Source organism: Erinaceus europaeus, chromosome 10 (assembly GCF_950295315.1).
Source record: "Erinaceus europaeus chromosome 10, mEriEur2.1, whole genome shotgun sequence".
NCBI lineage: Eukaryota > Metazoa > Chordata > Mammalia > Eulipotyphla > Erinaceidae > Erinaceus > Erinaceus europaeus.
Window position 1 is genome coordinate 92,002,034 of NC_080171.1, and position 27,939 is coordinate 92,029,972.

General features: G+C 42.2%; 2 protein-coding genes across 5 annotated transcripts; one reads left to right on the forward strand and one right to left on the reverse strand.

Annotated features, from left to right (window-relative positions):
• The first annotated feature begins 70 nt into the window (after positions 1–70).
• Positions 71–26,770, forward strand: LOC103129046 (protein CutA homolog). Of its 4 annotated transcripts, none has more exons than XM_060200056.1 (6): positions 71–371; positions 9,328–9,476; positions 15,395–15,454; positions 19,787–19,832; positions 20,071–20,120; positions 26,240–26,770. In XM_060200056.1, exons 1-6 carry the CDS (start codon positions 351–353, stop codon positions 26,343–26,345), a joined length of 432 nt encoding a protein of 143 aa, XP_060056039.1. In that variant the 5' UTR covers positions 71–350; the 3' UTR covers positions 26,346–26,770. The 4 variants fall into 4 exon arrangements, with proteins under 4 accessions (XP_060056039.1, XP_060056041.1, XP_060056040.1 ...); XM_060200058.1 differs by having other exon boundaries at positions 73–554; XM_007540005.3 differs by lacking the exon at positions 71–371 and adding an exon at positions 3,867–4,171.
• Positions 9,610–10,289, reverse strand: LOC103128984 (normal mucosa of esophagus-specific gene 1 protein-like). Its single transcript, XM_007539914.3, has one exon. It carries the CDS (start codon positions 10,200–10,202, stop codon positions 9,951–9,953), a length of 252 nt encoding a protein of 83 aa, XP_007539976.1. The 5' UTR covers positions 10,203–10,289; the 3' UTR covers positions 9,610–9,950.
• Positions 26,771–27,939: the final 1,169 nt, after the last annotated feature.

Here is a 27,939-nt window from a genome sequence, read left to right on the forward strand (position 1 = left end):
AGTCTCGCGATATTTGCTGGACGAGGCCTCCCTCCCAGGGTTTCCGCTGTGCTTCATAAAGCCCGGGCCGGATCTCTAGCGGAATGGAGTTGGAGGGCAGAGTGTTCACCCGGGCTGTCAATCCTTAGGAGATGGAGACCGCTTGATTCTTGGAACGTGGTTTCCGGGTCACAGGAGAGCAACTTCTTCGGCTCTCACTTAGCTGGTCTCATGGTCTGGCCACCTTATTTCCCACGAGAAAGTTGGGACTCGTCAAATACAGGACAACCCGAGTGTTGAGAGGCGGAGGCTCATGCACCAGCAAATAAAACGATTCTCGAGAAGCTGGAAAAGGCACCAGTTAGACTTGAATGAGTCCATCTGCTGTGTATGTACGTAAACCCACCCCCCAACCCCACCCTATGATCGAAACATCAAGAAGATGGAGACTTTGAATTATCTTTTGGTCAAGGACTGGACTCTGCCACTGAAGGTCTAATGCAAGCACATTTATAAGAAACTATGGAAACCAATGGGGACAACAACCCAGATATGCTTCATTCAAGAAAGGGATGGTATGAGAATGTCAGAAATCGTTAGACTCTTCACATGGTGTTCTGAGTTCATTCCTTGTTGACTTTTAAATTATTTATTTATTTATTATTGAACAGAGAGAGGGAAATTGAGAGGGAGAGTGAGATAGGGAGGGAGACCGAGAGACAGTACAGCTCTACTTCACCACTTGTGAAGCTTTCCCCCTTGCAGGTGGGGACCAGGGGCTTGAACCCAGGCCCTTGCACACTGTAATGTATGTTCTTAACCAGATATGCCACTGCCTGGCCCCATAATTCATCTTTTACCATCTTACTGCCTCAACAGCATCTTCATTGAGACTATCCTTATAATCACAACAGCATGTTTGTATAATTTAGTCACTCAACAAACAATTATTGAACATAAACTGTGAAATCTTGTGCTGAACTTGGGGAGCTCTCTCAGGAAGCTATGCTCCGGATCTAAATTAATGGTTGTTAACAGTAGCATTTCTTTTTCCTTTTTTCCATTCTTTTAAAAATATGTATTCCCTTATGTTGCTTTTGTTGTTTTACTGTTGTAGTTATTATTGTTGTTGCTACTGATATCGTCGTTGTTGGATAGGACAGAGAGAAATGGAGAGGGGAGAGGAAGACAGAGAGGGGGAGAGAAAGACAGACACCTGCAGACCTGCTTCACTGCATGTGAAGCGACTCCCTTGCAGGTGGGGAGCCAAAGGCTCGAACCCAGATCCTTATGCTGGTCCTTGTGCTTTGCGCCACGTGCGCTTAACTCGCTGTGCTACCTGACTCCCTTTAATTTCTTTATTGGGGTATTAATGGCTTACAGTCAACAGGAAAATACCATAGTTTGTACATACGTAGCATTTCCCTGTTTTCTACTTAAACAATACAACTCCCACTAGGTCATCCTCTGCCATCAAGATCCAGGACCTGAACCCGCCGCCCACCCCAGACTCTTTTACTTTGGGGCAATACACCGACTTTAGTCCAAGTTTTGCTTGGTGTTTTCCTTTCTTCTTCTCCTTCTCCTCCTCCTCCTCCACCTTCTTCCTTTTCCTCTTTCTCTTCCTCTTCTCCTCCTCCTCCTCTTTTTTTTTTTTTTTTTTTTAGTGTTTTCCTTTCTGATCTTATTTTTCAACTTCTGTCTATGAGTGAGATCATCCCATATTAATCCTTCTTTTTCTGACTTATCTCACTTAACATGACTCCTTCAAGCTCCATCAAGATGGGGTGAAGAAGGTGAATTCACTGTTTTTAATAGCTGAGTGGTATTCCATTGTGTATATATACCACAACTTTCTCAGCCACTCATCTGTTGTTAAACACCTGGGTTGCTTCCAGGTTTTGGCTATTAGAAATTGTGCTGCTATGAACAAAGGTAGGCATTTCTTCCTAGTGTAATATAAAATATTTAAGTCTAAATTTAGTGGATTTTTAATAGAAAGTCCTTTCCTTCTGATCATTTAGCCTTATTTCATATAGCCCCCCCCCCCAGATACTAAGATCTTCAACCACGTAAGAAGTTTTTTTTTTAGTTAATCTTGGTATTTGGCTTGAAACTACTTGTTCACATATTGGCAGAGTTAGTTTATTTTATTTCACTTTATTGTTATTTATTTATTTATTTTACCAGAACACTGCTTAGCTCTAGTTTATGATAGTGCGGGGAATTGAACCTGGGGCTTCAAAGCCTCAGGCATGATAGTCTCTTTGCCTAACCATTATACTATCTACCCCCACCCTAGCCTTATATTTTATAAAGAAATCTTAACATTAATCTTCTTTGTAAATGCTCACTTTAGATTTGTGAATGGGTTATTAGTCCTTCCTTTGCCACCATCTCTGCCTCCAAAACTCAGAGAAGTTAGGCAGTTTGGTGAATCTGCATAGCTAGTGATATATATGGTAGGCTGAGGCAATAACTGACTTAAAAAAATTTTTTTTTGCCCCCAGGGTTATTGGGGCTCAGTTTCTGCACTATGAATCCATTGTTCCTGGAGGCTTTTTCCCCCTTTTGTTGCCCTTGTTGTTCATCATTGTTGTTACTATTGCCATAGTTGTTGGATTTGATAGAGAGAAATCAAGAGAGGAGAGGAAGACAGAGAGGGAGAGAGTAAGATAGAAACCTGCAGACTTGCTCACCACCTGTGAAGCAACCCCCCCTGAAGATGAGGAGCTGGGGGCTCGAACCGGGATCCTTACACGGTCCGTGTGCTTCGCGCTACCTGCTCTTAACCCGCTACGCTACTACCTGGCCCCACAATAACTGACTTATTAACTACAACATTATTAACTAATACTTCTAGGAAATATTTTAGGCCTTTAAGAATTTATAGCCCCAAGGGATGAAGTTAACAGGTTAATAGGTAATTGAAATAAACACAGAAGCTGTGAACAGGCAACTTGAAGGCCAGAATTGCCTAACAGGTGAATTTTGCTTGTTCTGCCGAATTTAAACCACTTTTAAATTGACCTCCAGCATTTTTCCTATTTTTGTATGCGGTTCTATTTACATACAATTCACCAATTTGGAGGCTACCCTATCTATAACTCAGATGGGAAAAATTTGTTTTCCTTTTTTCTTTTTCTAAGCACTTATGTAACTACCAACACACATCAAGATAATGATAGCCCCTTTAGGGCTGGAGGGAATTTGGGAGTCCTGATGCATGATGGTGGGAAAGGATTTAAGTTTGGGGTGATCACCTGTCACAGTGAGATGAGATATTGTACCCATATGGCAACAACTGTACTATAAATCATTAACTACCCCCAATAAAGTGATAAAAAAGTTCCCTTAATATAAGAAAAAATGTACTCAAGTCCTCATGAACTCAGTCCTTTCCCCTGTTGTAGAAGTGCTAAAAAATCAGGATATTTCATATTGAAACACTGAATAAAAAAAAAAAAAGTAAGTCCTGTCGATAGTGGTTCTGCATTCCTGAAAGTCAACAGTCACCCCATCAACTTGCTTCCTTTCTTATTTGTAGTTTTTTGGGAGTCATTGTGAAATGCAACCACAGTAACATATAGAGTATGTCAGGGGAACAGAGGACTGTGGGATTAACTCTGGGGAAGGCTGCACTTACTGAGCAGCTGGCATAGAAAAAAAATGAATGAGTTCATAGGGAGAGCAGTTGGGAGCAAATGTTTGTTCTAAACCAAGGCGGATTAGAAGGGAGATTCTGGGAGAAGGGATTGATGAGGGAGGGGGTGGGGTGTGCAGGAGGGCAACCCTGTGCTTTTCTTGCTTTTGTTGGTGGAGTGAGCCTGTATAAAAGTGGGAGCGGTTAGGTTTAGGTTAGGTCTGCTCGTGATACTTAGATTGTACATTTGCCCAGTGAAAATTCTTCCTACTTTCCCCGCCTCCTCCATTATCTCCTTTGGCCAGCCTGGTTTGGGCTAGGCTGGGCATTGGGGCAGGCAGCAGGTGATTGTGGGTGAGAACTGTTTAAGCCCTCAGTGCTAGCTAAGCTACCTAAGCTAGCTACCCACTAGCTAACAATTTAGCCTGAGACTACAGTTTGCTAAGCCTGGGCTGCAGAATTACCAGTGACGGTGTAACCATGGATAAGCCGGCCACACAGTGCTCTCTGCCAAACTACCAGAAACCTTGTGCCCTTATATTCTTCCTGGTGAGTACCCAGACTAAGAGACTATAGCACCTCCCCCCACCCCCAACTTCTAATCTGGCACTGAGGGAAGAAGGTGTACTTCTCTTTACTTTGGGGACTTTGAACTGGGGATAGACAGGTGGAAGACGGGTGGTGAAATCTCTATCACACTTGATCTTGTGGAGACTGGCTTGGTTTTGAGTAGCCCTTTACTTTTGGATTGTGAGGAGCAGTGACCTAGTCAGGCCTCACTGCCAGGGTGAAGATAGAGTTCTTATCAAAGGGCCACATGATAGATTATTTTCCTCTTTCTATTGTAGTTTATAGTTACTATCTTCTTTTCTTTTTTCTTTTCTTTTCTTTTCTTTTTTTTCTTTTTCTGTTTCCAGGGTTATCACTAGGGCTCGGTGCCTGCACTACGATCCACCACTCCTGGCAGCCATTTTCTGCAGACCTGCTTGTGAACTGCTTGTGAAGCGACCCCCTCTGCAGGTGGGGAGTTGGTCTCAAACCCAGATCCTTACTCAGGTCCTTGTGCTTCAAGCCATGCGCCCTTAACCCGCTGCACTACTGCCCCCCTTTCTTTATCTTTCCAGGGTCTATTTATTTCCCCTCACCTTTGAAATACTTTAAAATGTTTAGATTGGAAGGTACAGAGTACCTTTCATGACTGGGAACGGTGTTTGAGAAGGGAGGCAAAAAAAAAAAAAAAATCAACTGTTGGAGATCAGAAGTCTAGGAGTCTCTAACCCAGATCTGCTACTCATTTTTTGGAGTAATTGCCCTCCCATCCCCCACCCTGGTCCTTAATTTCTTTATCTATGAAGATTTGCACACATTAGTGGTTGCTAATCTTTGGGGACAGTAGATTTTCTTTTTTGAACGTTCTGGGTTTGCACCCAAGGATAATATATAAGTACAATGTTACATTTGCTTTCCGAGAATTATTAGATTTGTTAAAAATAGGAAAATTATTTGGGGAGATGTGAAACTATACCTATAATAACTGTCTTGTAAAACAACATATACCCAATAATAATTTTATTTTAAAACTTAATAAATATGTTCATAAAAAAACTTAGGAAAATTGAAAGTTTAGAAGCACTAAGGGTTTTCTGAGGCCTTTTGTACTTTAACAAACTATAACATCAATCATAGCATTCTTTAAAAAATTTTATTGTGGGAGCTAGGTGGTGGTGCACCTGTTTAAATGCACACATTACAGTGCATGAGGACATAGATTCAAATCCCTGGTCCCCAACTGCAGGGGAAAAGCTTCACAAGTGGTGAAGTAGGGCTGCAGGTGTCTCTCTGTTTCTTTCCCTAGCTCCCTCTCCCCTCTTATTTTCTCTTTGTTTATAGCCATTAATAAATATAAATAAATATATTATTTAAATTTTTTTGAAACATATTAACTTGAAAAATGAAATATTGGGGAAGCTGTGGTGGTTACCGTCGTGGGGGGGTTGGGGGTAGAGGAGATACAGAACTTTGCTGGGGAGAGAGGTGTGGAATTATACTTCTATTATATTATCTTGGAAGTCACTATTAAATCACTAATAAATATTAGAAAAATGTTAAATAAGTAAACACCTTCTATTTATTTATTTGCAAGAGAGAGAGGGAGTGAGAGAGGAAGAGAGAGAGAGAGAACACTAAAGGACCACTCTGGCACATGAATGGCAGGGATTGAACTCTGAATCTTATGCTAGCAAGTCAGCAGTCTATCTGATGTGCCACTTCCTGGGTTGCAGTCACAACCTTGTTAGAGACTATAAAAGTATTCTAGGACCAAAAAAAAAAAGAAGAAGAAGAAGAAATAAAGAAAGGAAGGAAGGAAGGAAGGAAGAAAGAAAGAAAGAAAGAAAGAAAGAGAAAGAAAGAAAGGAAAAGCAAAGAAAAAAGCAGAATAAAATCTGTAATAACTTAAAGGATAAAAAAATCTTTTAAGGGGGTTGGGTGGTTAAGAGCACGTGGCACGAAGCTTAAGGACCGGGTAAGGATCCCGGTTCAATCCCCCAGCACCCCACCTGCAGGGGTGTCACTTCACAGGCGGTGAAGCAGGTCTGCAGGTGTCTATCTTTCTCTCCCCCTCTCTGTCTTCCCCTCCTCTCTCCATTTCTCTCTGTCTTATCCAACAACAATGACATCAGTAACAACAACCATCATAACAACAACAACAACAATAAAACAACAAGGGCAACTGAAAAGGGGGGGAAAATAGTCTCTAGGAGTAGTGGATCCATGGTGCAGGCACCGAGCCCCAGCAATAACCCTGGAGGTGAAGAAAAAAAATTAAAGAAGGTAAAACTGGAAGAGGTGTATAGCTATAGACAAATATGAAAATGTTATTATGACTTTCCTCTTAAAAATATAGCATGTACACTGTAATTTTATAGTCTTGAAGAAAAAAAAATGAAGAAAAAATTAGCAAGTATTTTCCTATTATGATGTTTCTATTAAGAAGTGTTGCAGTGTCACATTCTCCAATATATAGTAGCCCACTCTTGGCTCTAAATTGACTTTTCATACTTCTCTTTTAAAATTTCTTTTATTATCAAAAAAAAATTTCTTTTATTATCTTTATTTATTTATTTATTGAGTACACACAGCTATAAATCGAGAGGGAAGGAGGTAATAGAGACAGACACCTGCAACACTGCTTTACCACCTGCAGGTGGGGACTGGGGGGCTCAAACCTGGGTCCTGCACATTATAACATGTGCTCTCAACCAGGTGCGCCATCACCCAGCCCCAAACCTTTTATATTTCTGGATGCTTTGTTGATAAAGTCCACAAATATATCTCAAGCCCATACTCCCTGTCAGAGGCTGTAAAGTTCTGGGAATATAGAGATGAAAAAAACTGAAGAGTTCTGATCCAGTGGCAGAGACATTAGTACACAGCTATCTGTATTTCAAAAAGATCAAGGGAACATCAGGATATCTTTTAGCAGTAATCTTGACCTCTGTACAGTATATACCAATAGCATCTCCTCTCTAGTCACAATTGTCTCCAGATAATGCCAAATGTCCTCAGGGAAGCAAAGCTGTCCCAAGTTGAAAACCACTTGGCTAAATTCAGTCCTTAGTGCTGGAGCAGATGGGATAGTGCTCTGTCTTCCCTCATTGTACCCCTCTTATCCTATGGCTCTTACCAGTGTTTCCTTTTTATAAGTAAAAATTATATTAAAAAAAAGTTTCAGGGGAGTCAGGCTGTAGTGCAGTGGGTTAAATGCACATGGTGCAAAGTGCAAGGATTGGCATAAGGATCCCAGTTTGAGCCCTGGCTCCCCACCTGCAGGGGAGTCGCTTCACAGGCGGTGAAGCAGGTCTGCAGGTGTGTCTATCTTTCCCTCCCCCTCTCTGTCTTCCCCTCTTCTCTCCATTTCTCTCTATCCTATGCAACAACAATGACAACAATAAAACAACAAGGGCAACAAAAGGGAATAAATAAATATTTTTTAAAAGTTTCAGTAGAGTTTACACGAGTGTATATTTAATCCTATTAGTTATGTGTTCACTGATACCTGTTAGCTGAAAGGCCCTAGATCTTCCCTAGAAATTACTTTTCTCTCTCTCTCTCTCTCTCTCTCTCTCCCTCGCTCTCATTGTTATTGGATAAGACAGAGAGAAATCCAGTTCCTTTCATTTCCTCTAATTTAAATTTTTTTATTATCTTTATTTATTGGATAGAGGCAGCCAGAAGTTGAGAGGAGGAGGGGAGATAGGGAGAGAGACAGAGAGACACCTGCAGCTCTGCTTTACCACTTGCAAAGCTTTCCCCCTGCAGGTGCAGGGGCTGGGGGGTCGAACCCGGGTCCTTGTGCACTGTAATATGTGCGCTCAACCAGGTGCGCCACCACCTGGACCCCCATTTCCTCTAATTTTGAATACCTATTATTAAAATAGTAAGAAAAATTGTATGTTGAATGTTCTTTATTCTTCCTTTTAAAAAATTTATTTATCTATTTTTATTGCCACCAGGGTTATCACTGGGGCTCAGAGGTAGCACTACGAATCCATGACTCCCAGTGGCCATTCTTTTTTTTCTTTCCTATTATTTTTGATAGGACAGACAGAAATTGAGAGCGGAGGGGAAATAGAGAGGGAGATAGAAAGATAGATACCTGCAGACCTGCTTCACCACTTATGAAGTGATCCCCTATAGGTGGGGGGCTGGGGCTCCATCTTGGGTCCTTGCACATGGTAATATGTGCATTTAACTGGGTGTGCCACCACCTAGCCCCCCCCCCTCTTTAGTATTTATTTATGAGAAAATGAGTTATCATCCTGGCTGATGTGATGCTGGGGCAAACTCTAGACCTCATGCTTGAGAGTCCAACTCTCTGTCCCTCTGCCTCTCATTTCCTAGTTCTAACTAGCCAATCAACAAACAAAAAGCTATGCAATTTTGAGCATTATTATCATTTCTTTATTAAAATTTATATATTTTTAACTTTATTTGATAAAACAGAAATTTAGAGGAAAGAGGGACACAGGGAGGGAGACAGAGAGACACCTTCAGACCTGCTTTACCATTTGTGAAGTTTTCCCCCAGCAGGTGGGGACTGGAGGCTTGAACCCAGGTCCTTTTGCACTGTAATGTGTACACTCAACCAGGTACACTACCACCTGGCCCCTATGTATTTTAATTTCTAGATCTCTATTTTTTAATCTTCTGAAAAATGCAAAAGAAAGAAGGTAGGCATGAATTTTTTTCCCTGTTATCACCATTGGAGCTGGGTGCCTACACAACAAATCCACCACTCCTGGCTACTTGCTTGCTCCCCCTGCCCAACCCATTCTCTCTCTCTTTCACTTGACAGGGTAGAGAGAAATTGAGAAGAGGGTAGATAGAGAGGGAGGAAAGGAGAGAGACAGAGAGACACATGTAGCACTGCTTCACCACTTGTGAAGCTTCTCCTTTGCAAGTGGGGACCAGGAGCTTGAACCCAGGTTCTCTTGCACAGTAACATGTGTGCTCAACTAGGTGTGTCATTGCCCATCCCCAGCCTGAAAGCTTTAAGTACTTAAGTTCAATACAGATTCCAGGAATTATTTTGCAGATGAAAAATAAAAGTGTGATGTTTAGGTTTGACTCCAATCTGTCTGAACTGCCAGATATTGATGGACCTTGTCATTGCTGACCTTCATTTTTCTTTGTCAATTTTGTAGATCCTGACAGCTTCTTTCCTGACATACCCTATGCTCTGGACTCTTAGTCTTCATCTCCATTCAGCTGTCACAGGCAGCTATGTCTCTGGTACTTATTCCATCGTCTTTGTCAACTGTCCCAATGAGCAAATTGCCAGAGATATTGCCAGGTATGTTGAAGGGACTTAACTGCTACTCTAGAAGAGTCAGAGAGCTACCAGGATGTGCCATAGTGACCACTTTTGGACCCTTTTATTACTTTTTTTTTTTTTTTAATGTTTACTTCCATTTATTATGTTTCAAATCTTTAAAAAAAAAAACTCAAGTTTTTTATTGTAGACAACAACCTAATTTACAGTTAGACATTTTTAAGGAAAATATGCAAGCACTATAAAAATTTTAATATGCAAAGCTCAAATTTACAAGAAAATAAATACAGGTACATATTGTTTTAAGCTATGTTGCTGCTTGGAGGTGATTGCTACACTACCTTTCATTTCTTCTCCAGAGTCTGAAATGCAGGCACGGCCTAAAAATGCAGCAGAAGCACTTCTGCGCACCCGCACTTATAATCTATCTAGCTGTGCAGAAGTGTTCCCACTCGATTCGTGGAGGACTCTTTGGGAGAGAGAGGTGCAGTCTGCTCATTTGGTTGCTCTTCGAACTTTCTGCAATTCCTCAATAGGCTTCCACTGTTGGTTAATTGTTATGAGCTTCTGAGGTACATTCAGATCCACGTTTTCCCATGGTTCTGGATTGTTTTTTCGATCAATGATCACATCGGACTTTGACAGGGAATACACAGCGAAGGAGGAGGCTCCCCCTGCAGCGGTGGTCATGATCAGCACCAGGGGAATCAGCTCCTTCTTTTTCATCAGGAGCTGGAATAAGTTCATGGTGACTTCTATATAGACTGCCAAATCTCGCGACGGAACTGCGCGCTTGGCCGAGGTTAACGCCCGGACCGCAAGCTGCCCAGCCTCGGGCTTTTTATAGCGACCGCAACCGCTGGGGCTGGGCAGGACGGAGAAGGTCACGCGGACCCGGTCTACTTTTTTTTTAAGGCATTTATATTTATTTATTTTCCCTTTTGTTGCCCTTGTTGTTTAACATTGTTGTGGTCCTTTTATTACTTCTGACAACCCCATCCATCTAGTGATCTACATGGGGTGATGGGAAAAGCATGACTGAATGATACCCCAATGTATTCTACCTGAATGTTGAGTGGAATGTGGGAGATTATATATATATTTATATACCCAAATCTGGCATAAGTGGTGTTGGAGGTTGAATTGTGGACTTTAGGCAGGAAAGTCTGGTGCACAGTCATTGTTTTATCTTCTCACCTCTATTTTATGATTTTTTAACATATTTTCATATTTAACATATTTTTGTTGCCCTTGTTTTTATCAGTGTTGTGGTTATTATTATTGTTGTTATTGATGTTGTTACCAGATAAGACAGAGAGAAATAGAGAAAAGAGAGGAAGACAGAGATGGGGAGAGAAAGATAGACATATGCAGACCTGCTTCACCGCTTGTGAAGTGACCCCCCTGCAGGTGAGCAGCTGGGGGCTCAAACCAGAATCCTTACAAGCCAGTCCTCGAGTTTCAGGCGATGTGCTCTTAACCTGCTGTGCTACAGCCCGACCCCTATTTTATGATTCTTTTTTAAAAATTTATTTATTTATTTGTTTTCCCTTTTGTTGCCCTTTTTTTCTGTTATTGTAGTTATTGTTGTTATTGATGTCATCGTTATTAGATAGGACAGAGAGAAATGGAGAGAGGAGGGGACAGAGGGGGCGAGGAAGATAGACACCTGCAGACCTGCTTCACCGCCTGTGAAGTGACACCCCTGTGGGTGGGGTGCCGGGGGCTTGAACCAGGATCCTTACACCAGTCATTACGCTTCGCTCCACTTGCTCTTAATCCACTGTGCTACCGTCCAACTCCAAATTTTATGATTCTTAACTGTAACGTCCGACATCTGTATAGGTTTACATGTGTGTGTGTTTGTACAGGGACAGATACACAGAACTGATCTCTTAAACAAACAAACAAACAAAAACCCTGTTCATAGTTAGTGTATGTTGGAGGTGTATTTAAATATCTGGGGGTACTCTAGCCATCAGTTTTTGGGCATGAATTCTCCTTGACTGTCTCTACAGCTGTCTGTCTACATTTGTACAAAATTGCCTCCTTTTCCTTCCAGGTCCCCTCCAAGCCACACATAATAGTATTACTTCATCCAAATGTCTCTCCCCTTTTCATCCTCTCTCTCTCTCTGGGACCTGGTAGAGCTAGAGTTCAGAGCCCTTTTATCCTCTTCCTCCTATCACTTCTCCCTCACTGGGAGTATGGATCAGAGTTGTTTTTGGGGTGCAGAAGGTAGGAATTCTGGCTTCTATAATTGCTTCTCTGCTGGACTTGGGCATTGGCAGGTTGATCCATACCCCAGCCTGTCTCTATCTTTCTCTAGCAGGGTACAGCTCTGGAGAGGTGAGGTTCCAGGACACATTGGTGAAATCATCTTCCCAGAGAAGTTAGGTAGCATCATGGTAGCATCTGTTACTTGGTGTTTGGAAAGTGGCAGGACATAAAATGAGACGAAATGGTTAATGAACAGGATCCAAAAACTAGGAACAGAGCAGCTGAGATTAGGGGTCTTAGGGTAGAAGAAAGCTTGGAAGTTCATTTTAGGCATGTTTCTTGGGGCCCATGACTATGGTAGTTTTTGTTTGAGCTTAATAGCTAGTATGAAGTTGGATAAAAACATTGTCTGGCTGCCATGATGCCAACTGGACTTACCTGGGGAGATGACCTCAACAATGTATACTGGAGCCCCACTTCCCCAGAGCTCTGCTCCACTAGGGAAAGAGAGAGACAGGCTGGGAGCATGGATTGACCTGTCAACACCCATGTTCAGTGGGGAAGCAATTACAGAAGCCAGACCTTCCACGTTCTGCACCCCATAATGATCCTGGGTCCATACTCCCATGGGGATAAAGAATAGGAAAGCTATCAGGGGAGGGGATGGGATACAGAGTTCTGATGGTGGGAATTGTGTGGAATTGTAACCCTCTCATCCTATGGTCTTGTGTTTCCATTTTATAAATAAAAATTTTAAAAAAGACATTGTCAGAGAAGATGGTGTCAGAGTAGAGAAAAGGGCTAGGAAGTTGGACTAGGGCATAGACTAGCCCCATTCTTGAAAATATTCTTTGGTTAAAATTAACTATTTACCGGGAGTTGGGTGGTAGTGCAGCGGGTTAAGCGCAGGTGGCACAAAGCACAAGGACCAGCATAAGGATTCTGGTTCAAGCCCCCGGCACCCCACCTGCAGCAGAGTCACTCCACAAGTGGTGAAGCAGGTCTGCAGGTGTCTTTCTCTTCCCCTCTGTCTTCCCCTCCTCTCTCCATTTCTCTCTGTCCTATCCAACAATGACAACAGCAATAGTAACTACAACAAGGGCAACAAAAGGGAATAAATAAATAAAATTTTTTTAAATTAACTATTTACCTCCATCCACCTGACCCAGGGTGCATATATATATGGCACCAGAGCCTGTGTAGCCTCTGAGTTCCTGTTGGTCTGAGCTCGAGGCTCATGGTCACAGCTGGGAACAGCAGCACGTGTAATTTCCAAAAATCCTAGAAGCTCTGTACTTCTAGCTCCCACTTCCCTCTGATGAGCACAAGGTCTGGAACTCAATGTTGGTCTTGCATATGTGCATATTTTAATTAATTAATTTATTTTCCCTTTTTGTTGCCCTTGTTTTATATGTGCACATTTTATCAGTCAACCAGCTTCTTGGTTCTCTCTTATTATTATAGGGCCTTTTCAGATATCACAATTCTAGTATTTTATTCAAGGGCAAGTTGCTGTGATCAGTCACTGAGGTATTTACACTCACAAAAAATGTGAGGTGGGGGTCGGGTGTTAGCACAGTGATTAAACGCACATGGTGCGAAGCGAGAGGACTGACTTAAGGATCCCAGTTTGAACCCCTGGCTCCCCACCTGCACGGGGGTCGATTCACGGGCAGTGAAGCAGGTCTGCAGGTGTCTATCTTTCTCTCCCCCCTTTGTCTTCCCTCCTGTCCCCATTTCTCTCTGTCCTATCCAACAATGACGATATCAGTAACAACAACAATAATAACTACAATGATAAAACAACAAAAAATGGCCCCCAGGAGCAGTGGATTTGTGGTGCAAGCACCAGGCCCCAGCAATAACCCTGGAGGCAAAAAAAGAAAGAAGGAAAGAAAGAAAGGGTCTGTGAGGCAATTGGGGTTATTTTTTTTTCTCAAAGTTTAACTCACTGTCATGTTTGCCTGCCATTATCAGAATCAATAAATTATGATTTCCTTTTTTAAAATTCTTTTTATTATTGTTGTAGTTATTATTATTGATGTTGTCATTGTTAGATAGGATAGAGAGAAATGGAGAGAGGAGGGGAAGACAGAGGCAGAGAAAGATAGACACCTGCAGACCTGCTTCATCGCCTGTGAAGCGACTCCCCTGCAGGAGGGGAACCGGGGGCTTGAACCGGGGGTCCTTGCCCTTTGTGCATGTGCGCTTAACCCGCTGCACTACCGCCTAACTCCCTAAATTGTGATTTCTTTTTTAAAAAATATTTATTTATTTATTACCTTTTGTTGCCCTTGTTGTTTTATTGTTGTAGTTATTATTGTTGTTGTTATTGATGTCATTGTTGTTGGATAGGACAGAGAGAAATGGAGAGAGGAGGTGGAAGACAGAGGGGGAAAGAAAGACAGACACCTGCAGACCTGCTTCACCGCCTGTGAAGCGACTCTCCTTCAGGTGGGGCCAGGAGCTCGAACCGGGATCCTTAAGCTGGTCCTTGTGCTTTGCACCATCTCGGCTTAACCTGCTGCGCTACCGCTGGACTCCCTAAATTGTGATTTCTAAGTGGATGTTTAATTGAACAAGACTGGCTGTAATTACTTAAACAAATGTGTGTCATGTACCTCTTCCTTATAGTCAGGGATTTATTTAGCTCCTGGAACTTCCAAGGAAGTGAGGGTTATGGTAATACCACATTAATGAAGTCTAAAATAGAGCGCTGTTGAACTTGGAATTTAAAGTTAGAAAAAGTAGGTCAATTCTCTTGGTAGCAGTTGAGGGAAGGAGTAATCAGTGAGGAGGGTTTTTATTTGGTGGGGTCTAAGAACTTCAAAGAACAGAGACTTAGTCATTTGACTACCTGAAACTTGAAAAAGCATTCTCAGGGGCTGCTTGATTTGAGGTTTTACAGTTTGATACTTGGCAATACTTTTCTACAACAATGATTTGGTGGTGCTCTTGTTCTAGGTGGTCTATACTAGTTGAAGCACATTTCTTTTACCAGTGTTCCACACCAGAGTCATAGACTGTCAGACTAGAAATTCTAACCTGTGGCCTGCCTAAAACTCTTAGAGATTTCTATTCATCTTAAGGATGAATAGAAACCTCTACAAAAATTCCTTGCCACAAATGAATACAGGATATGCTTTTTTATTTTTATTTTTTTTGCTTTTAATTGGACTTGTATCAGTATCATTTCTGTGGTCACGTAGGTATCTACAGACCCAGAAACACTGTCAGCCACTGTGAGATAAAGCAAAAGAAGGTGGCATAATAAAAGGAGTATTTGGTAGTGAATGGGTTTGGAAACCACTGACTAAATCAACCCTTTTATTGTACGGCAGGAGAATCAGGTTGGGAGAGGGGGATACGCTGATATTGGGTAGGTACTCAAATAAAGGACTTGCATAAGGGCCTACTGCAAGGCCAGAAATAGAATCCAGATCTTCTTGTTCTCTGTCAAGAGTTATTAATTCCCACTTTCTAAGTCAACTGGGCTTACCCTTAAATTGCATTCCCCTGGAGATGGACTTATAGACAGTACTATCTTCGAAGGTTCTGTGGGTGATAGTTAAGGACTGTGTTGGCTTGAGTTGGAGAGGAGCACTCTAGATGAGTATCTACTTAGATTAAGGTTTCTTGGGTAATTTTTAGGATTTCTTGTCTCCCATCCCTTAAGATACCAGGTACTTGCTTCAGTGACTGTAACTCTTTGCTTTTAGGGCTATACTGGAGAAGAAGCTGGCTGCCTCTGTGAACATTCTGCCCAAAACTTCTACACTGTGAGTTTAACTGTGGTCATGAGAGGGATATAAGAGTATTAGGTCAAGTTCTGGATGATGCAAAGAACACTGAACTATTGGGGAATTGTCAAAGAACAAAGGCATTGAATTAATCAATGATTCACTATTACTTTTAATTCAATGGAAATCAACCAGTGGGTTTATGTTATACAACCAGAACATAATAGAAGGAAGGGAAAAAAAAACCCTCTGATATTTAGGAACAGTGAATTTTATTAGCTCATTATTTTTTATCTTCCTTTTAGGAAAGTCAGACTGGAGAAGTAAAGGAACTAGGGATATGGCTGCTAATTTCAATTTCTCTTGAAAGCTTTATTATTAGAGTTTAGAATATTTGATTGTGTGTGTGTGTGTGTGTGTGTGTGTGTGTGTGTGTGTATGTTTCTGCCTTACATGTTGCTAGCACCTTTACTTTAGTTACCCCTGGTCTATGACTATTTCCTTCACTAGAATATTTCATTATCCTGGTACTAGCTACACAGATTTGTCATATGACGACTTCTCTGATCATTCTGTTTCTCATCTCTCTCTCCTGGAGAAGATGGGATTTATGTAATTGATGGATGGAAGGCAGAAGAGAGTGAAGGGAGAAAGAAAGCTATAATAACTACTGTAAAAGTCAAAATAGAAAGTGCTGTATAGCACCAGCAAAAGAGCTCACTTGGATAATGTGCTGCTTTGTCGGTACAACTCAGGTTTGAGCCCGGCTCCCACCACATTAAAAGGAAGCTTTGGTGCTATAGTTTGTTTCTTTATCTCTGCATCTATGTTGCTCTGTCTCTATCTGAAAAAAAAAATCCTAAAAAAAAGTGCTGTATAATGGAAACTTTGCTCACTATAAACCATTGAGCCATTCCCTCAGTTGTTTATATAATCTATAACCATGCCTTTCCAAATTTGTACCATTAAGATTCTCCAGCACTATTCTAGATCTCAGTCTCGCAGTATGGTTTAGGTCTCTGCATTATTTATTTATTTATTTAAATATTTATTTAATTTATTTATTCCCTTTTGTTGCCCTTCACCTGCTTCACCGCCTGTGAAGCGACTCCCCTGCAGGTGGGGAGCCGGGGTTCGAACCGGGATCCTTATGCCGGTCCTTGTGCTTTGCGCCACCTGCGCTTAACCCGCTGCGCTACAGCCCAACTCCCAGGTCTCTGCATTTTAAAAATGTTGTGCAGGTGATTCATATAAAGTCAGTCTGGGAACCAGGGCTTGGAACTATTGATAGAATAGATTTGGGCCTAGTATTCCTTTCATATGTTCATCTTTCCTTTTTTATGGTATAAGTTAACTAATGTCTTTAAAAATTAATATCATCATCTTGAGAAAGTGTTGATTTACAGAGTTATTGTTACAATAGGACATAGTTGCACATCTCCCCAGTATAGGTGACAGCACACCATCCTTCCTTTTTGTTGACCCTCTTACCAGCTCTGTGAGACAAAAATCAGACCAGTGGTCTAGGTCATCTGAGACTTGCCCTGGGCCAGTGTAGATACTCTCGGCAAAATTTCTTTTCATTTCCATGATGCTGTTTTCATGGGAACTTTCTATTAAAGTCTTCTTTCTATATCTTATAAAGCTCACTTATTCCCTGAAGTCTCCTGTGTGCTTTCTCTCTATCTCTCTCTGCATCTCACTGGGGCTCGATGTCCATAAGACTCCATCGTCCTGGCATCCATTCCTCTTCCTCCTCCTCCTTTCTTCTCCCTTTCCTTTTTCCTTCTCCTCCCTCTCCTTCTTTCTCTTCCTACTCCTCTTCCTACTTCTCATTCTTCACTTTCTCCTTTTTTATACTAATTGTCATCCTCCTCTTCTTCTTCTTGCTCTTTCCCCTTCTCTGATAGAGAGTGAGAGAGTTATATAGAGAGACAGGCAGAGAGGAGAGATAGCTACAGTGGCTCTCTACTACGTGTGTAGTTACTGGAGGCTTGAAATCAGATTCTCTCCTGTGGCACTATTCGCTCTTTATGGGGCGCGCTATCAGCTGGCCCCTTCCTATGCTTTTTTATTCAGCCATTAGTGGGCACTCAAGTTTGAAAGCTAGTGACAAAAACTGTACCCATCTAAAGGATGGGGAGGAACTTGGAAACCAGAATACAGAAGGAGCATTAAAAGTGCTGGAGATGACCACTTTGGAGGAGAGAAAAACTAGGACTTTCTGCAGAGCTGTCTCAAGGTGGTTCTTCATGTGGAGGTAGGGGCAAAAACAATTAGATGCAAGTGCTGCAAAACCATAAGAAAAACATTTTATGTAAAAACTTTTCTTGCCTCCAGGATTATCAACGGGGCTCAGTGCCTGCACTTCGAATCCACTGCTCCTGGAGGCCATTTTTCCCATTTTTGTTGCCTTTGTTGTCACCCTTGTTGTTGTTGTTGGATAGGACAGAGAGAAATCAAGAGAGGAGGGGGTTGGGCAGTGGCGCAATGGGTTAAGCGCATGTGGCACAAAGCGCAGGGACCGGCGTAAGGATCCCGGTTCGAGCCCCCAGCTCCCCACCTGCAGGGGAGTCGCTTCACAGGCGGTGAAGCAGGTCTGCAGGTGTCTATCTTTCTCTCCCCTTCTCTGTCTTCCCCTCCTCTCTCCATTTCTCTCTGTCCTATCCAACAACGAATTGCGTCAACAAGGGCAATAATAATAACCACAACGAAGCTACAACAAGGGCAACAAAAGGGGGAAAAAAATGGCCTCCAGGAGCAGTGGATTCATGGTGCAGGCACCGAGCCCAGCAATAACCCTGGAGGAGGAAAAAAAAAAAAAAAAAGAAATCAAGAGAGGAGGGGAAGACAGAAAGGGGGAAGAGAAAGATAGGCACCTGCAGACCTGCTTCATTACCTGTGAAGTGACTCCCCTGCATGTGGTGAGTTGGGAGCTCGAACTGGGATCTTTACTCTGGTCATTGTACTTTGTGCGATGTGCATTTCATGCAGTGCACTACTGCCCTGCCCTTTGTAAAAAACTTTTAAGATAGACATTTTCTTTTTTTTTTTTTAATTTTTTTATTTAAGAAAGGATTAATTAACAAAACCATAGGGTAGGAGGGGTACAACTCCACACAATTCCCACCGCCCAATCTCCATATCCCACCCCCTCCCCAGTAGCTTTCCCATTCTCTATCCCTCTGGGAGCATGGACCCAGGGTCATTGAGGGTTGCAGAATGTAGAAGGTCTGGCTTCTGTAATTGCTTCCCCGCTGAACATGGGCATTGACTGGTCGGTCCATACTCCCAGTCTGCCTCTCTCTTTCCCTAGTAGGGTGGGGCTCTGGGGAAGCTGAGCTCCAGGACACATTGGTGGGGTCTTCAGTCCAGGAAAGCCTGGCCAGCATCCTGGTGGCATCTGGAACCTGATGACTGAAAAGAGAGTTAACATGCAAAGCCAAACAAATTGTTGAGCAATCATGGACCCAAAGCTTCGAATAGTGGAGAGGAAGTGTTAGGGAGGGTACTCACTGCAAACTCTAGTGTACTTCTGCTTTCTTACTTTGGTGCCATACTCCAAACTCAGTCAATTTCTGCTTTGCGTTTCTACTTCTTTTTTTTTTTTTTACATGCATAACATTCCCCAGATTCCCATTTAACAATACAACCCCCACTATTTCATTCATTATTTTTCATGGACCTGTGGTGGGTGGGTAGGTGGGGAGAATACAGGTCCATGAAAAATAAGATAGACATTTTCAAGAGATGATGAGCCTCTCATCTTTGTGAACATACAAGTAGATGCTAGAGGCATCAATTAGGATGGTTCAACTAGATAACATATGAAGCCTCAGCCAACTCTGGATTTTTCTTTTCTTTTCTTTTCTTTTCTCTCTTTCCTCCGTTCTTTCTCCCTTTTTTCCTTCCTTCCTTTCTCTTTCTTTCTTTCTTTCTTTCTTTCTTTCTTTCTTTCTCTGCCGCCAGGGTTATTGCTGGAGCTCCGTGCCTGCACTATGAATCCACTCCTTCTGCACCCATTTTTTTTTCCATTTTATTGGGTAGGACAGAGAGAAATTGAGAGGGGAAGAGGAAATAGAGAGGGAAAGAGAAAGACACCTTCAGATCTGCTTCATCACTTGTGAAGCAACTCCCCTGAAGGTGGGAAGCTGGGGACTCGAACCAGGATCCTTATCTGGGTCCTTGCCATTCATACTATGTATGTTTAAACTGGTGTGCCATTGCCTAGCCCCCCAACTCTGGATATTTCAATCTGGGCTTGAGAGGATTCAAAAACTTCTACCTCTAGAGAGCCACGTAGTTGAGCCAGGCTTGATGGTTTACTATACTGTCTTTGTGAACACTGTAATTTGTTTTTCTCTCCTCCAGGCACTTTTGGAAGGGAGAAATAGAAGAAACCACTGAGATCCTTTTGGTGAGTGAGAATGGCAAAGATGGAGCCTTGATAGAGAAAGAGTGAGGCGAAGGCCTTTTTGCCAGGTTCCAATAAAAAATGAGCAAAACACCATTGATTGAGGTTTTCACCCTCACATATGATACCCTAGGTTTATTTGTGAGCTAGTGACCTGGGAAGAGTGCTGTCTAAATGGACAAATGAATGAGCAGCTGCAGAGCTGGATCTGAGTTCCTAATGTTTTTTTTTTCCTTTACAGCTAATAAAAACAAAGACTTCCAAGATCCACATGCTTTCCAGCTATATGAGGTAAAGCTAACATTTCTCACGGGCATACTGGGGGACTAAGTAACTGAGCTTGAAAAGTTAGAGACATAGAGTGTCATCACCAGCCTATCAAGTATAACCCTTGCCATATGCTTGTCACTTAAATTCGCCATTTGTAAAACAAGTTATTTTCCAAATTTTTGATCTGAAGGTCCCCTTCACACCTTTAAAAATTAGTAAGGACCGGGGATTGGGTGGCAGCGCAGTGAGTTAAGTGCATGTGGCACAAAGTGCAAGGACCGGTGTAAGGATCCTGGTTCGAGCCCCCCAGCTCCCCACCTGCAGGGGCGTCGCTTCACAAGTGGTGAAGCAGGTCTGTAGGTGTCTATCTTTCTCTTCCCATCTCTGTCTTCCCCTCCTTTCTCCATTTCTCTCTGTTCTATTCAGCAACAACATCAATAACAACAACAATAGCCACAACACTGATAAAAACAACAAAGGCAACAAAAATAAATAAATAAAACATTTAAAAAAATTAGTAAAGACTCTAAAGAGTTTTGTTTATATGGGTTATACAAAGAAATTTGAAATTATTTTTAGTTCATGCATAGAACTTAAGAAACAAGGACAGAAAGGGAAAACACAACATACACACACACAAAAAAAAACTGGACTAGGTTTGGTGTATTACAACAAAACAGGGAATTCTACACAAGGAGGGGGCTTGGGTGACTTTGGGGTTGTGTGCTACTCATTATGGTGGAAAAGCACCTAAGTTGGGGGTGAGAGCGTTTTACAGACCTTATCATGAAGAGAAGAGAAATCGTACCCATGTGTCAACAACTATACTGCAATCCATTAGCCCCCTAATAAAGTAAAAAATGTATTTTAGTTTATTTAAAATAGAAATAGTAGAAATAAAATAGCAATAATAAAGCTACCTGTTAATGTAAATAATGCATTTTTATGGAAAATAACCCATGTCCCATCTCTAAGGACTGGAGAGATATGCAGTAGTAATGTACAGGACTTGTATTTGAGAGTTCCCAACCCAAGTTCAATCCCTGGTACCACTAATAGCCAGTGCTCAGTAGTACTATAGTAAGAAGGAAGGAGGGGATATCATTTTATGTTTTTGCAAAATCAGGCTTAATAAGAAAACTAGATCTTTTGGGAAGTGTCTTTGATACTTTTAAGTTTATTATAATAATAAATTCAAATTTTCTAAACTTAGTGTTTGCTTAAAAACATAACAACAGGGGTCAGGTGGTGGTACATCTTGTTAAGTGCACATACTACAGTGTGTAAAGACCCAGGTTCAAGCCCCCAGTCCCTATCTGCAGGGGGCAAGTTTCATGAGTAGTTAAATTGTGCTACAGGTCTCTTTCTCTCTCCCCCTCTATCTTGCATGCTCTCTCAATTTCTCTGTCTCTATCCAAATATATATATATTTAATATTTATTTATTTATTCCCTTTTGTTGCCCTTGTTTGATTGTTGTAGTTATTATCGTTGTTACTGATGTCGTCATTGTTGGATAAGACAGAGAGAAATGGAGAGAGGGGGAGAAGACAGAGACGGGGAGAGAAAGGTAAGACACCTGCAGACCTACTTCACTGTCTATGAAGCGACTCCCCTGCAGGTGAGGAGCCAGAGGCTCGAACCTGGATCCTTAGGCCGGTCCTTGCACTTTGTGCCACATGCGCTTAACCCACTGTGCTACCGCCCAACTCCCACCCAAATATATTTTAAAAACCCGACAGCAAATTGTGTAAATTGTCTTCATTTGAGATTTGAGTGATGGCTTTTTTTTTTTTTTTTGTCACTGAGACTTTATAGCCCAGGACTGACTTTTCAGAGAGAGAGAAAGAATGGGAGAGAGAGCACAGCAACAAAGTAAGCAGGTACACTATCCATGTGAGCTGGTCCTTATTTGCTGGCTTCATTTTGTTAATGTTTGAGAAAATGCCCACCTACTACTAAAGCTTGTATAATCGTAATTTGTAAAAATGACAAAGTAATTACTAAAGCTTAAAAAGTACATGGTGTTCCCTGAAGGAAAAAGTATAGTTTAGCTTGTGAAACAGTCAGAAAGTTTAAGGCAGCACTGAACTTACGTATATAGCAGAAGTACTTTTTATATATTGGAACACTTTGTTACACAGAGTACTTAAAATAGAACCAAGTTTTTGTTTGTTTTGTTGTTGTAGAGCCAGAACATTGTGTATGTAGTATGCTCTCTTTCTGGTCCCTATCAAGGATATTCCTTTTATGTTGTTGTTGTTACTGGGGCTTCACTGCTCCAGGTCAACTATTTTTTTTTCTTCAGATAGAAAGTGACAGAGGGAGACACCACAGCATCAAAAGGTCTCTTAGTGCAGTGGAAACTGAGCTTTAATCTGGTTTGTGCCCATGACAAAGCAAATACATTATCCAGTGAGCTAAATCTTGCCAGCCCAATAAGGGATATTCTTTTTTTTTTTTTTTCCTTCACTTGTTGTTGCTTTAACTCAGTCCTCTGAGTGGTGCACCACAGCTGCTAATCCCTTGCCTTGTCACAGGAAATTGGCTGGGATTTATTTACTAGCCAGCCTGTGGGAGCCTCAGCAGAGAGCTTTAATTTCAGCCAGATTTTTCCCTTAAATACTAGTGGGTCCTTGTGGGAGATTCAATGTCCTGTTGCCCCTGACTTCACAGATCAAGCACTCAGACCTACTTTCCTGCTACTGGAAATGTGCTCTGCTGGGTAATTCCCAGTTTGGTGCCAGCTGTCACTGGGTACAGCTTTGTAAGTTCTGAGACTCTCTCTCACCCCACTTTTCTATCCACTAACCACAAGTGTCTGTCTGCATTCACCTGTGGCTTTGTGGGTTTCTGAAGAAATCCAGGTTTTATTTTATTGAGTTTAGGTGATTTTTCATGGATTTTTTAAAAAAATATTTATTTATTTACTCCCTTTTGTTGCCCTGGTTGTTTTATTGTTGTAGTTATTATTGTTGTTATCATTGATGTCATCATTGTTGGATAGGACAGAGGGAAGTGAAGAGAGGAGGGGAAGGCAGCGAGGGAGAGACACCTGCAGACCTGCTTCACCGCCTGTGAAGTGACCCCCCTGCAGGTGGGGAGCCGGGGGCTCAAACTGGGATCCTTATGCCAGTCCTTGTGCTTTGCATCACATGTGCTTAACCCGCTATGCTACTGCCCAACTCCCTGATTTTTTAAAAAATTTATTTATTCCCTTTTGTTGCCCTTGTTGGTTTTTTTATTGTTGTAGTTGTTATTGATGTCGTCGTCGTCGTTGGATAGGACAGAGAGAAATGGATAGAGGAGGGGAAGAGAAAGACACCTGCAGACCTGCTTTGCCACTTGTGAAGTGACTCCCTGCAAATGGGGAGCCAGGGGCTCAAACCAGGATCCTTGTGTGGGTCCTTGAGCTTTGTGCCATGTGCGCTTAACCTGGTGTGCTGCCGCTTGACTCCTGATTTTTTTTTTAAGTTCATCAGGGGAGCAAAGTGAGACTGCTGTTATTTCAGTCACACCTCCAGAAGTCTCCCTCTCCCAATAGTGTGTGTGTGTGTGTGTGTGTGTGTGTGTGTGTGTGTGTGTGTATTTTTTTTTTAGGTCAGGGTCTCATATATGTGCCATCATCACTCCTGAGCTGACTTTTTCACTTCTTTTAATTTTAGATAGACACAGAGAGGGAGAGAAACCACTGCTTCCTCTTGTGCCATAGATCCTCCTATGTGTTATGGAATATCAAAAATGGCCTATGCACATGGGAAGCTGTCTTCCAATCCCCTAAGTGATTTTTTTTTTTTTTGCTGCCAAACTTTTGCTGGGGCTTTATACCTTTATGACTCCACCATTCCCTGAGGAGTCTTTAGGTGGAGGATGAGGAACAGGGGAGAGGGGAGAAGGAAGAGCCACCGTAGCACCACTTTTATAGTTCGTGATGCTTCCCTTTTTACATGCTTCTATGTAATGACTGGAATCTTGATCCTGGGTCAGTGCACATGGTGAAATGTGCTACCATGTGAGTCATCTCCTGAATTTTTACTTATTTATTTTTCTGTAGAGTCAGGGCATTGCACAAGTGTGATTTTGCTATGAGTTGATTTTTTTTTTATTCAGAGAGAGACAGGGAGACGTTACAGTGCCAGAATTTCTTCCAGTGCCCTGACACCTTCCCCATTGTACTAAGTACCAGACCTGCACTTCATGCATGGTAGGGCATTCACCCTGCCCCATGAGATATCTCTGAAAAGATACATAACACATCAGTGTTATGATGAAAGTAGTTTGGGCTTCATAAATCTTCTAAAAGACTCTAGATGTCTAGAGTCTGTGGACCTTACTTGGAGAACCATTACTATAAGCCCTTATCAAAGTGTGGTTTTGAAATCACTGTCATCAGGAAGCTTTGCTAGACCTGAAGAATATCATGCTTACCCTGAAGCTACTGCATCAAGCAGCAGTTTACTAAGACCACAAAGTGATTCTTATGCACAGTGAAAGCTTGCGAAGTGAGACAAGGTGGTAGGTCATGTGGTAGACTGCACACTTTACTATGTGCAAGGACTCAAGTCGAGTCCCTAGCCACCATATGGGAACACCATGCAAAGGGTAAGCTTCACAAGTGGAAGAGTGTATCTCTAATCTCTTTGTCTCTATCACTCTCTCTTTTTCTAAACTTCTATCTGTAAAAAAGAAAAAAAAATAGAGAATCTGACAGGATCTGTGGAAGTAAGCATGATGGCCAGCAGCCAAAACAAAGCCTTGAGAAGCACTGGCTTAAATCAGTGATTCTTGGCAGTTGATATGATACTATAATCACTAGTGGTGTTTTTCACCAGTTTAGGCCCCACCTCAATTCATCTGGCATAGAGATCAGGCATTATGTTCTTCAAAAGCATCCAATTAGACTCCAATGTACAGCTAATTCAGATCACCTTTTTTGGATAATTAAATCCTTTTCCTTCTCAGGGAACCAGGATTCTCCAATATATGACTCAAATCTCAAATCTAGCAATAGAGAAGGTCCTCACGGGACTATCTTAGCTGAAGGGTGGGAATAAAGCAACTTTGGCGGAACCAGCACTGTTGAGAAGTTAGAGTTAACTGGTGAGGTAGATCCTCAGGGTTAAGAGGGGCAGTGGTTGAATTGGACCTTGCAGTAGAGCAACAGGATTGATCAAAAGGAGCAAGGAGAACTTTTTAAGTAGAGAAGAGACTCCAGGGACACCTAGGGAGGCAGGGAGTGATTTGGGGGTAGTCCATATGCTAAGTGAGGGATAGTAATAAAGGCAAACATTTAATGAAGGCTTATGTATTAGTGCACTAGGTAATTGCTTTATGTGCTTTCTCGCTCTCTTTTTTTAAGATGTTATTTATTTATTATTGGGTAGAGATAGAGAGAAATTGAGAGGGGAGGTGGTGACAGAGAAGGAGAAAGACAGAGACACCTGCAGCCCTGCTTCAACACTCATGAAGCTCTCGCCCTGCAGGTGGGGACCAGGGCCTTGAACCCAGGTCCTTGTGCACTGTAGTGTGTGTGCTTAACCAGGTGTGCCACCACCTGGCCTCTATATGTTTTGTTTCAATTCTCAACAACTGAATCAGGCAGGCACTGATCTTATCCCCTCTTTTATGGGACTTTCAGAGAAAAGTAAGTGACTTGACCATGATTATATAGCTAGTAAGAGGCAAATTCAAAATCTGAGTCTACATCTACCCTATTTTATAAAAATTTTAATAATATTATTTATTATTGTGTAAAGACAAAGAGAAATTGAGAAGGGAGATAGAAAGGGACAGAGGCAAAGAAACACCTGCAGCCCTGCTTCATTTCTTGTGAAGCTTTCCCCTTGCATGTGGGGACCAGGGGCTTGAACCTGGGTCTTTCCGCATTGTGATGTGTGTGCTCAACCAGGTGCACCACCACCTGGCCTCCCAAGTCCACATCTATAAAATTAAAGCCATTTGGTCTTACTCCTTGCTAGTTGACAGTTGGGAAACATAGATTCAGGAATGGTGGGCCATAGATTCAGGACTGGTGGTTGTAGAAAATTATAAAGCATCACAAGTAAGATTGGCCAGTTGAGTTTTATTACATAGATTGCTTCTAATCACCATAACTCATAAGACTATGCTTTCTTTCCAAAGGTTGATACATCCTTTTGAAATTCCAGAACTCTTTAGTGTTCCCATGAACCAAGGAGATCCACACTATTTAAAGTGGCTAAAGGAGGAGGGTATGATTGAGGACTAAACATCCTGTGGCCTGTTTCTAGCCTTCATCAGCTGCACTCCAATTGGAAGGGAAGGCTTCCTTCTGCCTCTGAATATCTTGTTTTTGTCAGCACAGAAGAACTAAACAACTTGTGGAAGCTGAAAAATTTGAAGCTCTTGGGGCTAGGAGCCTTGACCGGTTGGGCTATAAGCAAGCTAAGCAAGAACCCAGTGGAACTTGTCTCTATGTGTGCTTCCTGTTTAAAGATGGCCAAGGGATGGGAGGGCAAGGATTGTACTTAGGGACCAATAGGAAGTGGCATTTATAGGATTTGTCATTCTCCTGTAGCCACGGGGCCCAAATGCCTTGGATATAACTACTCTCCGGCTTCTCATGGGGGAGGTGTGAACATAATGGCCTGTTCACCTAGAAGTTTATGGGGTAAACGTTGCTTTTTCGAAGAATCTGGTGAGTATTTTATGCAGAAAGATAAACTAAACTGCTAGTGGTGGAATTCCAGGAATTTAAAGGTGGTGTTCATAATACCTCAGTGTGAAGGTGATCTGGCTGGCTAGGCTGGTATCCCTTTCATGTGTGTCTGAAAAATTTGAAGCTCTTGGGGCTAGGAGCCTTGACCGGTTGGGCTATAAGCAAGCTAAGCAAGAACCCAGCTGCACATTTGGTTGAAGAGGACGGCCTTTCCCAAATAGAGACTGACAAGAGGGTATATGAGTAGCTGCACTTCCCTGCTAGAACCTCCAAACAAGCTCTCAAGGTCCATAATTCCTCAGTAGGTGGGATTAGTTATGGGTTTTCATGGGCCTGGGAAGTTTAAGCATAGACACAGCCTCATGCTGTTGGGAGTTAAGTCTTGGATTTTTTTTTATCAGAATATTGTTCAGCTCTGGCTTATATATGGTGTGGGAGGGTGGGGTGGGGGGAAGGGAGGTGGAGTGTGGGGTGTGGTTTGAACCTGGGACTTGAGAGCCTCAGGCATGAAAGTCTTTTGCATAACCATTAAGCTATTTCCCCTGCCCCAGACTTGATTCTTCTAGCTTGAATATGGGAGACATCAGCAGGTTCTGGTGCCTTGCTCCATGGGAATAGTTTTTGAGACAACCATACTAACATTTTCACTTCATCACTGAACCAGTGTTTTTCATATTTGTTGCACAAGGACCAGCGTAAAGATCCCAGTTCAAGTCCCTGGCTTCCCACCTGCAGGTGGGTTGCTTTGCTAGTGGTAAAGCAGGTCTGCAGGTGTCTTTCTCTGCCCCTGTCTTCCACTCCTCTCTATTTCTATCTGCCCTATCCAAGAACAACAACATCAACAACAACAAGGGCAACAAAATGGGGAAAAAAATGGCCCCCAGGAGCAGTGGATGTGTAGTGCAGGCACCAAGCCCCAGCAATAACCCTGGAGGGAAAAAAAAAAGTATAAAAACCTCTGCCCTGCTCCCTCCACATACTGTAATTGGTGGAGCCATGCTTTTATTATTTTTGTGTTTGGCACTCCCTTATGTTTTTAAAAGCTTTTCCCCGGAGGCTGGGCGGTAGCGCAGCAGGTTAAGTACACATGGCATGAAGCTCAAGGACTGGTGTAAGGATCTTGGTTCAAGCCCCAGCAGGGGGG